This window comes from Glycine soja, chromosome 18, assembly GCF_004193775.1.
Source record: "Glycine soja cultivar W05 chromosome 18, ASM419377v2, whole genome shotgun sequence".
Taxonomy (NCBI): domain Eukaryota; kingdom Viridiplantae; phylum Streptophyta; class Magnoliopsida; order Fabales; family Fabaceae; genus Glycine; species Glycine soja.
In genome coordinates, this window is record NC_041019.1 from 45,233,177 (window position 1) to 45,244,987 (window position 11,811).

An 11,811-nucleotide genomic window follows, 5' to 3' on the forward strand; every position below is an offset into this window, starting at 1 on the left:
AAAATTCTAACATTATGCATGGAAACCTCCCAAAACCAGTTACCTATTTAGAGATGTATCTACCTGTCCAAGTTTTTAAGTTACAACAAGCATACCACATCAAAAAAAAGTTACAACAAAATGATGTTTGGTAAGAAAGCTTTGTACAAAGGCCGTTACAGAAATTCATTAACTATGGTTTGAGAGGGAGATATAAAAAGAACAAGTAAAGCCACTCATAATTTAGATAAAGTAATAAACTATTATTTCACTATTTTCTATTCACCATGAACCAGCAGTTTTTATAATATGATCTTACCTAACATTATATACTAAAAATCAAATTACATTTCTGCATTTTCTCTGCTTCTATAAATTGGAAGGTCTTTGGCTCTTTCCTGTCACATGCTACTCCAAAAGAAAGATTAAAACCCTTAGTGCAAGAAGAGGTGTTGGTTTATAGAATTGTTGGTGGAAGAAATGGTGAATGAAAACCATTCTTCAGAAAGCCAAAATCATTTACCATACCTTCCTCATTCTTCTTCTGCCAGAAAGAAACTAGGAGGATGGAGAGCAGTCAGATATATTCTTGGTAAAGTCTTTAGTTACCATTGCCTTATTCATATTCATATTCATGTTCTTCTTCTTCTTCTTCTGAATTGTAACGTATGATGAGTCTAAATTTTGTTTATTTGAAGGGAACGAGACATTTGAGAAGTTGGCTTCTATGAGTTTGATAGCCAACTTGGTGCTATACCTTCGTACCCAATACAACATGGACACTACAGTTTCTGTAGAGGTGTTCAACATTTGGGCTGGTTCTGCAAATTTTCTGCCATTAGTGGGTGCTTACTTAGCTGATGCCTATATGGGAAAGTTCAACATGCTCCTCATTGGCAGCATTGCTTCATTTCTGGTAAACACATGCACATAATCAGAATGCTTCAATTCATTTTTTTTGCCTTTTGAATCAAACAGATGATGCCAAGTTAAATTTTCCAGGAAATCCGATTTAGCAAAGCTGGAGCATTTGGTTTAAGAAAATACTTTGTACTTTTATCCCCTGCTTTTACTTCTAGTTTAAAAAATATGACTTTGTTTTCATTTTATTTTCCAGTTTCTTAGATTTTTATATTAAAAGTGAAAAGGACTTTTTCTTGTTCCCATTGTTTCTTGAACAAACTTTTAAAAATAGAAAGTATTCTTACACCCTTGATCTTAAACTATTAATGCTATTGTTACTGTTCTTTAAAATTTAAGCCAGAATATATACAAAAATAGAGCATAGCTCATGATTAGTACTTGCGTAAATAGAATCAGTTTTGATTTCTGCTATGTGCTCTACTTTCATCAATGAATAATTGAAGACATGCCTTTAACATGACAGGGAATGGTATTCATGGCTCTAGGTGCTGGTATACCATCTTTAAGACCTCCAAGCTGTCCTACTCAGTCTAATTGCATAGAACCCACAGGATCACAGCTTGCTATCCTTTATTCAGGGCTTGCATTGTTTGCAATAGGCTCTGGAGGCCTAAGACCCTGCAACATTGCCTTCGGAGCTGATCAATTTGATACCAAAACCGAGAAAGGGCGAGCTCAATTAGAGAGTTTCTGCAATTGGTGGTACTTTTTGTTCACAGTAGCCCTTTTGGTGGCTCTTACTGTGGTAGTGTACATTCAGACTAATATTAGTTGGTTTCTGGGTTTTGTCATTCCCACCGTGTGCTTTGCCTTCTCTTTAACCATTTTCCTGTGGGGACTCAACACATATGTTCGCTCGAAGCCCAAAGGAAGCATCATCACTGACTTGGTAAAAGTAGCTGTTGCTGCCGGTAGGAAACGCCATGTTAAATTGGATTCTGAACTCTCATTCCATGATCCACCACTTGCTTCTGAGTCAGAACAAAGCCTCACAAAACTTGCTCACACCAATAGGTTCAGATACTTTGATAAAGCTGCTGTTGTTACAGATCCAAGTGAAAGGGATAGCAATGAAAAAACTGTTGATAGTTGGAGGTTATGCAGTGTGCAGCAAGTGGAAGAATTGAAATCAATATTAGCTACATTACCAGTTTGGCTAGCAGGAATTATATGTTTTTTCTCTATGGGACAAGCAAGCTCCTTTGGCATCCTTCAAGCATTGCAAACAAACAAGTCAATTGGACCAAATTTCAGTGTTCCACCAGCATGGATGGGTCTAGTACCCATGATAGCTCTTTCCTTATGGATTTTCCTTTATGAGAAAATCTATGTCCCTTGGACTATGAAAGCAACCAAAAGGGGCAAAAGGTTGTCAATTGAAAACAGAATATTGATAGGAATTTTGTTCTCCATTGCCTGCATGGTGGTTTCTGGCCTAGTAGAGGTGCACCGCCGCGATGATGCACTGAAACATGGATCATTTGAGTCACCCTCAAGCATTTGGTGGCTTGTGCCACAGTTTGCACTATCTGGGTTGGTTGAGGCCTTTGCCGCAATTCCCATGATGGAGTTGCTCACCTCATACTGGCCCGAGAGCATGAAGACACTAGGCGGTGCAACGTTTTTTCTCAGTTTATCTATTGCCAATTACTTGAACACTATTCTTGTAAGGATCGTAGTGGCAGTGACAAGGAATAGCAGAAGACCATGGTTAGGTGGCAATGACTTGAATAAGAATAGGCTTGAGTACTATTACTACACCATTGCTGTTCTTGGAGGGTTGAATTTGTTGTACTTTCAGTTCTTTGCTCGTCATTACCTGCACACTGAAATGCTCCAAAGACCGGGTAGAAATGAAGCAGAAGATGAAGAAAAACAATGACATAGACCATAAGCAGCCTAATTCCACACACTTCTCATCTAACTTTTTTTGAAAGTCTACACTTGTCACTACCCGAAAAAGAATTGCATGTGATTATCAATATCAATTAGGATAAATAATAACTTTTATTAGTGAAGGTGTAATTCAGTGACAAATGTATTCTTGAAAGATGAAAATATAAAATTTAGTCTCCGAAAGTGTAAAGAGTGCGACAAATTTATCCGGCCGTTAACTTCCGTCCGTTGCTGTTAATAAAATAACCTACGTGACACATAGAGAAGAATTTGTCACTAAAATGATTGTTAGCGTGGTCATGCTAACTAGATTGGACGAAAGTGTCAGTAAGATATAATTTTTGGACGTAAATGTCAGTCATTTTTTGTTGCACAAAAATGTCAATATTTTATTGGAGGAAAATATCAATAATTTTTTTTGGACCTAAATGTTAGTACGTTCCATTGGACAAAAATTTCAACAAGTTATCATTATTGGACGAAAATGTCAATAATTTTTTATTGGACCTAAATATAAGTATGCTTCTATTGAACTAATTTGCTAGAATCAAAATTTTGTTTCATTTAAGAATAAAATATAATTTTAGGATAAATTTTTGCAATTTTTTATTGTTACAAACATAACATTACAATAATCACTTAAAAAAATATATTGATAAACACAATTTAAAACAAACATAATAATAACGATAATATTGATCATCAACCATATTTTGTCTATCACAATAGAAATTATCCAAAATAAACATCGTACCAATTTATCAAAATAAACATTGTAGCAGTGTACCAATCATTACAAAATTTTCCAAATTATAATAATTAGTCACAATCTACTATAAAAAAAGATAAATATGTCTCATATTTCACTTCTTCGAATCTTGACTATTTTAATAACGGTGACGGACGAAAGTTAACGATCGGATATATTTGTTGCACTTTTTACATTTTCATGGACTAAAGTTTACATTTTCATCTTTTAGGAACACATTTGTCAGCAAATTACACATTCAAGGACAAGTGGTTATTTACCCTATCAATTATCATACCAATTTCTTGAACAACCACAATATACAAAATAAAATGATAGTTTTTAATAGGTGTAACGATTTCCTGCTTAATGTAAAAGAAATGGTTGAGTGAATAAATGACTGAATAGATTAATTAGATTATCTTTTATCTCCTTTAACCCTTGCGCCTCAAACTTAATCATATTTACATATATACTTAACCATGTGTAGTCAACATTAAACATAATGATAGTTTTATACAATCATATTCATTTATCATTAACCAATAAAATGAAATTAAGCACTTTTTACACGTAATGGTTGTCAAAGTTATATCGGTGTAATTTGATCCTTTCTTTCTCTCTTTTTTTCTCTCTCTCTATATATGTGTGTGTGTGTACTATTTGGGGTCCACAAAATTGATGTGACATTAAAATATACATGCCAACCCTCATTGTCAGCCATACTACAGGAGCTTGGACGTGACTCCCTTAGCATCCGGGGCTAATGGGCCACTAAACTAACGATATATATATATATACACATGCATATATTTGAATTCAAATGACAATGTTATTATTCCTTTATCAAGATGCAGTTACTTACTTATCTACTAGTAGTGAATTATCTATAAGCAATGAATTATCTACAAAGGTTGTTATGCCTCTATAATAGCCCATGCAACCAAGGACCTGAAGCCCCTCTCCCACATTATAAATACCAGGTTCTGTCTCCCCCTTTCAATTCATTTTCAACTCATGTTCTCCTAATATAGGGCACCTACAGTCCAACATGTGAAATCATGAAGCCTATCTTGGTTATGTCGACCCTGGCGTCAGTCTGCTCTAGATTTTGGCAAGTACATTTGGCGCCCACTGTGGGGCCGTGGTAAAACTATCCTCGCGGCCTCTCTTCAACGATGGTTAGCACACAGTTCGACCTCAGACGCGAGACACCCCTATAAAGATCCAATCCTCCCCCAACAACCATGACAGGCAATGACACTCTTCAACAGCTCCAATCCTGTATTGCGGAGATTGAGCGACTCCATGAGGAGGAACTCCGAAAACTGAAGGCCAACCAACTTAGAGGCTCGTGTGCGACGCCCCAAAGGGAACGAGCACTCTGCCCACATGATTCATGAACGTACTCAGGGGGAATCACACCCTCGACAAACCATCAACACCCAGGGTGACCAAGATACCATGTGCGCACATCGCTACGAGGGAAGGATGACTCGTCGACATCCTTTTGTTGATTGAATTATGGAAGTTGACCTGCCTGTAGGTTGGAAACCGCTTAACCTAGAGCGTTATGATGGAACTATCGATCCAGACGAGCACCTTGACACGTTCCTCACCCAGGAAAATCTCTACACCAACGACGGCACAATCATGTATTGAGTCTTTCCTACGTCCCTTAAGGGGGTAGCATTGACATGGTGCAGAGGACTCCCTTCGAAATCAGTCGACAGATTCGAAACCCTTGTCCAACATTTTAGCTCTCAGTATGCAACGAGTCGGTCACATTGCCTTACTTTTGCTGCCTTGGTCAGTCTGCGGCAGGCGGATGATGAATCACTTCGCAAGTTCATGGATAGGTCAACCAAATTGTTGTCCAAATTAAAAACCTCAATCTTGAAGTGACATTACACTCCATGCTCCTCGCCCTGCAACTTGGTAAGTTCGCGAACAGCTTGTGTAAAAAGCCTCCCCATAACATGGACAAGTTGCACGAACGAGCCAAAGGAAGAAATGTTTAGGTTTAGGAATGAAGTTTGACAGGGCGGACACAAGCATGATAAAATGGAAGGAGGCACCAAGACCGACTCACACAAGTCAGACAAAAGGTACAAGTCGGACAAGCGTTAGCCTCTTCCAAGAGGACCAAGATACGAGCGTTGCAGACCTCTAACAACAAATCGAGCCACCATCCTTAAAGAAGCCTTCAACGCAGAGATACTCGGACAACTACCTCCAATGCCTTGTTAACTCATTGGCAAGTGTACCAAATTGTCACAAGTAGTAAAGTTACTCAGAAGTTTGAGTGTCAAATCCACAGAGACTTTCTTTGTACTTGAGTTGGTGTATATCCCAATTTTTAAGCAAGAGAAGAGTAAAAAAGATAAGGAATTATAGATGTAAAATTTAAAGAAATTAAGGGATAAGACTGATAAGAAATTTAAAATAGAAGATAAAGAGAGGTAGGAGATAATTTTTTTTTAAAGAGATAAGAGATTTAAAGATAAAATAGATAAGAGATTTTAAGGTAAAAGATAAGAAAATTAGAAGATAAAGATAATGATAATACATTTTAATGCTTAAATATAAATTTAGAATTTAAAATATGTTGGGGCCTAGCATGCCAAAGCTACCTGTGATGCAACTTTAATAATTTTTCTCTATCTAATGTTATCCAAATTTCCAATCACATCTACTATGATACTCTATCTTTGGTTCCCTGCATGAATAGCCTAATTTATCTATTTTCTCTCCCAAATTCCTTTGCAAAGATAAATAGTAAATCACATTAAGGAAAAAGATGCATGAAATAGGCTAAACAAACATCACTCTACTCCTAACAATGATTTCATTTAGATGCCCTTTCCCAGTTCTTTAGAAAATAACCATTTTCCAATGCATTACTTCCTAAACAATGCATGAGTATGGGTGATTAGACCACAATCAGCAATAATAAAGCACAGAAAAGAACCATAAAAACTAGAATTGCATTAAATAGATAGTGTAAAAGCAAAGCTTCATGGTGAATCAAAGGTGATTCAAAGGTGTTTTGATGATAACAATGATGATGACAAAGGTGATGACAAAAAGCTCAAAGATCAATCAAAGAACAACTCAAGTGAATCAAAGATCAACCAAAGAACAACTCAAGTGAATCAAGAACAATTCAAGAGTTCAAGATAAGAATCAAGAAGAATTCAAGACTCAAGAAGAAAGTTTAGAGTCAAGAATCAAGATTCAAGGTTCAAGATCTCAAGAATCAAGATCAAGATTCAAGAATCAAGAGAAGGCTTAATCAAGATAAGTATGGAAAGTTTTTCTCAAAAATTGAGTAGCACATGATTTTTCTCAAAACATGTTTACCAAAGAGTTTTTACTATCTGGTAATCGATTACCAGATTGTTTTAATCGATTACCAGTAGCAAAATTGTTTTGAAAAAGTTTTCAAATTGAATTTACAACGTTCCAATTAATTTCAAAAACCTGTAATCGATTACAATGTTTTGGTAATCGATTACCAGTGCCTTTGAACGTTGAAATTCAAATTCAAATGTGAAGAGCCACATCCTTTCACATAAAAGCTTTGTGTAATCGATTACACTGATTTGGTAATCGATTACCAGTGATTGTTTCTGAATAAAATCAAAAGATGTAACTCTTCAAATAGTTTTTGACTTTTTCAAATTGGTTTTTAAGTTTTTCTAAAAGTCATAAATCTTCTAATAGTTGTGTTGACCAGACATGAAGAGTCTATAAAAGCAAGGCTTTGTTTTGCATTTAAACATTCATTTAATCAATCTTTTACTAGCCTTGAATCTCTTTGAACTTCTTCTTCTTCTTTGTACCAAAAGCTTTCTGAAGTTTTCTGGTTTTCTAAACCTTGAAAACTTGTGCTATTCATCTTTTCATTCTCTTCTCCCTTTGCCAAAATGAATTCGTCAAGGACTAACAACCTGAATTCTTTTGTGTCTCCCTTCTCCCTTGTCAAAGAATTCAAAATGACACAGTCTGAGAATTCTTTTGATTCTTCCCTTTCCCTTATACAAAAGTGTTCAAAGGACTAACCGCTTGATAATTCTTTTGTATCCCCATTCACAAAGTATCAAAGGTTTAACCGCCTGAGATCTTTGTCTTAACACATTGGAGGGTACATCCTTTGTGGTACAAGTAGAAGGTACATCTACTTGGGTTGTTGACTGAGAACAAGAGAGGGTACATCTCTTGTGGATCAGTTCTAGTGGAGGATCCACTAGGTTCAAAGAGAACAAGGAAGGGTACATCCCTTGTGGATCTTTGCTTGTAAAAGGATTTTTACAAGGTTGAAAGAAATCTCAAGGACCGCAGGTCGCTTGGGGACTGGATGTAGGCACGGGTTGTTGTCGAACCAGTATCAAAACTCTTGTGTGTTTGTCTCATTCTTCCCTACTCTTTTACTTTCCGCTGTGCATTTAATTTCCGCTTTTACTTTCTGTTAAGTTTCTCTTCTACTCCTCATTCTCTTAAAAATTTAGTAAAAGCCTTAGAAGAGTAATTTTTAATTAGTAAAGGTGTAGGAATAATTAATTCAACCCCCCCTTCTTAATTATTTTGAGGTCACTTGATCCAATAGATAGTAAGGAAGAGTTACATTACAAGAGGTTGGCTTGCCAGGCTCCTAACAATGAGGTTTAGCCTCTCATAGTCATGAGAGGCTTTACACTTCAGGGATTGATAGGGATAAAAGAAGAAGAGGGATGGATAGAGGAGGAGAAGGGGATAATGGATATAGAAAGAGAGTTTCCTCTATTTGAGATACTTAGGCTTTGAATGTATTCATTAGAGAGCTTTGAGTCTCGGTGTGTCTTTCTCATTTGCTTCCTACTCCTTTTATAGGCCTAAGGTAGCTTAAAATTCATGCAACCTCGCACTAAGAGGGTTTCGCGCTAAGTGGGTCTTTTGGGCTTCGCTAGTATGACGGTGATCATGCCCTTAGCATAGGATTCACGCTAAGCGCGCTTTGGGCTTCTTCGTTGGCCTTATTCGCGCTAAGCTTGTGCTGACCCAATAAATTTTTCTTCAATGTTTTTTTCTTCAAGTTTTTGCATCAATGTTTCCTCAAAAGTAGTTGTAATTTTCTTTTGAATTCTATTGGTCAAAATTTAAAATGATATTAAAATCCTCATTATTTCATTAAAAACAACAATAAGGTAGAGAAATTTTAATCATTCTTAGTCAAAATTGACTATCAATTAAACCTGAATTTCACAATTATCAGCTCCCCAAATTAAAATCTTTGCTTGTCCTCAAGCAAAATAAAATTTCTAAAAAGTTCTAAATGTGCCAACACATGAGATAACTACGAATCATTTCAAACCTTTCAATGACTGACCCTCGAGCTTGCATTTTTCATGATATTGTGATGAAAAAATGAAGGAGTGCATACAGAGATGGAAAAGGTTAGCAAGTAAAAACTTCATCAAGGCAGACTTACCACCCTTCATTCCCTACAAGGTTACTGTTTCCCTCAACGCATAAGTGTCTCGACTAAAAGTGTGTTTTAATCCAACAACTGAAAAAAATATTCCCAACTTTGAACTTCATCTCAGTTAATGTAATTATACACACATACTGTGGATCACTAAGGAAATTTTAGGCTTGTTACGTGGCCGAGCTAAGAAGGAACTCATGGTTTTTCTTTGGATTCAAAGTTAGGTTCTAAGAGAGCACACACCCATATTTTCCTAATAACTCATGGCTTATATTTCACAGCCCCAACTTCTATGTTTTCTACTCTTAACAACACACAAAATTTATTTGACACTTAGTTGCTTTCAGCTCTTTATTTGAAACACAATTTTTTTTTAACTAACAATAGCACTATAGCAACTGATCACATGCTACAATTTACATTTGGATGTATGCTGTTATTATGTCCCTGAAACAAAAATCACCCAAGATCCCTCCCCCAAATTAGGGGCAAATTTCTCTTAACCCATAAGTGCTCTCCTACAACCTAAGATAAGGTAGTTATTCAATATTAATTCCATTCGACTTGGGTTTCAATGACAATTTATTCACATTAGGCTCAACAGGGTGCAAGAGATTCATTATCTAATGACAGGATGGCTATTTGGCTAAATGGCTGAAACAATTAACAAAAATAAGGCCTTGATCATTTCCACATTATGTATGTACTCAGACAAGCTAAGAATCATGCAAAATCAGAAAGTTAAAGACAATCGTTCTCTCATAATTTAAGGTTCGCACAACTCACCAGACATTTATGAAGTACTCAGGTTACCATACCATGATTTACGTTCAAACATGCTAACCTCTTCACTCTTGTGTTTTCTGTTCATACTTCATCACTCACAATGACGTCTGCTCACATAAGAATAAATTTTTTCACAATCATCTTATCAGTACATAGTATATCTCATTCATCGATTCATCCAGAACAAGTTGCAACTAATTACCGATTTCCTATGTCTCTATCATGCAATTTTTTTTATATTAAAAGACTAAAATTATACTACCAGAATTAAATTTCTGAAATTAAAATACACAAAAATAAAATAAAATAAAATAAAGAAATAACACAACTATCCTTAGAAATAAAAGAAAAGCACACAATGCAATTAACTAAAAGAGAGATAGAGTAAGAAATCATGGGTTGCCTCCCAGTAAGCGCTTCTTTAACGTCATTAGCTTGACGGGTCAAATGCCTTCAAGGTGGCATGAAGGTCACATAGAACACATCTTCTTTGCACTATTGCCTCTTAGCTAAAGACTCCATGAAACTCATGTATCCCGAAAACTCCTTCCATATCATTGCAAGAGAAGTGCTAGTGATCAAGGAGAGAATGGCACTTAAAGATTTATCACATTCTCCATGCCTTTCTTCCTTGCCAATAAGTTGATGAGGAGGGGTATTAACTTGGAGAATACTTTCTTGTTGAATTTCTATTTGTAGCCACTTCTCCCATTGTTGTTGTGCTCTCTCCTCACCTTTTTCTTCTTTTTCTTTTGAATCATACACTTCTACAAGACTTTCCTCATGAGCTTTAACCTCTACAAAGTTTTCTTCCCTTATGACTAAAAAAGGTAATTCAGCCACTTTTGCTAATTTACCAACTTGAATCTCCAGATTGCGTGTTGATTGGCTTTGAAGTTAGCCTCAGATGTTTCTATGAATTGCATCAACACATTCTCAATATTAGAAAGTCTTTCTTCTTCATATTGATTGTAAGGGTGCAACTCTTGCTCCCACCAAGAATTTTCCATGGTGTAGAGATGACAACTAAAAATATCTTCTATGGATCAAGTTCTTCTAAGGTTCCACCTTGCCAGCATGGACTCAATTTTTTTTTTTTTGTAAAAAAAATAAAGAAAAATTGAAAGAGATATATGTATTTTAAAATTTAAATAAAAAAATAAAAATAAAAAGTTAAAAGATAAAAATTGATTGCTTTAAAATTGGAATATGCAAACAACCAAGTACAAAGGACAAAGTCCCTGACAACGGCGCCAAAAACTTGTTAACTCATTGGCAAGTGCACCAAATTGTCACAAGTAGTAAAGTTACTCTCGAAGGTCCGAGTGTCGAATCCACAGGGAGTTTGTACGTACTTGAGTTGGTGTATATACCAATTTTTAAGGAAGAGAAGAGTAAAAGAGATAAAGAATTATGTAAAATTTAAAGAAAGTAAGGGATAAGAAGGATAATAAATTTAAAATAGAAGATAAAAAGAGGTAGGAGATAAGATAAAAATTTAAAGAGATAAGATATTTAAAGATAAAAAAGTAGAAGATAAAATAGATAAGAGATTTTAAGGTAAAAGATAAGAAAATTAAAGGATAACACTACTAGAAATTATAGATTTAACATCGCTAGATTAACATCGGTTTTGGATAAAACCTTCTATCCTTTATTTTTTTTATTTTTTACTATAGTGTGTTCATTGCATCGTGTTGTTTTTATGATTTTTCATTTCCTAGTACTTTTGGGTTTGATGTTGTGATAACTATCTTATGGATTAAATTGCAGCAAAGAGTGGACTTGACTGGTGATCAAACACAAAAGGTATTTGACAGGATCCTAACAAACTTAGGTTGTACTGCCCCACCAGTTCTTGGATTTCGCATGCAAAAAGGAGGTAAGAAGCTGCATTTTTTAAACCATGCAGATTTGATCTCTAGAATCTTATGTCCTTTCATCGTGAATGACAATTATTGGTTATTGTATTTGTGGTCATTGTCATTGAGAAACAAATGGCACCTTGGAA

The 11,811-nt window shown here is 35.5% G+C and overlaps 1 protein-coding gene across 1 annotated transcript; it reads left to right on the plus strand.

The window, feature by feature from the left end:
• Positions 1-280: 280 nt before the first annotated feature.
• LOC114396162 (protein NRT1/ PTR FAMILY 2.8-like) lies at positions 281-2,921 on the plus strand. Its single transcript, XM_028358064.1, has 3 exons — positions 281-571; positions 678-895; positions 1,367-2,921. The coding sequence occupies exons 1-3, from the start codon at positions 460-462 to the stop codon at positions 2,783-2,785; spliced, it is 1,749 nt and encodes a 582-aa protein (XP_028213865.1). The 5' UTR covers positions 281-459; the 3' UTR covers positions 2,786-2,921.
• The last annotated feature ends 8,890 nt before the right edge of the window (positions 2,922-11,811 follow it).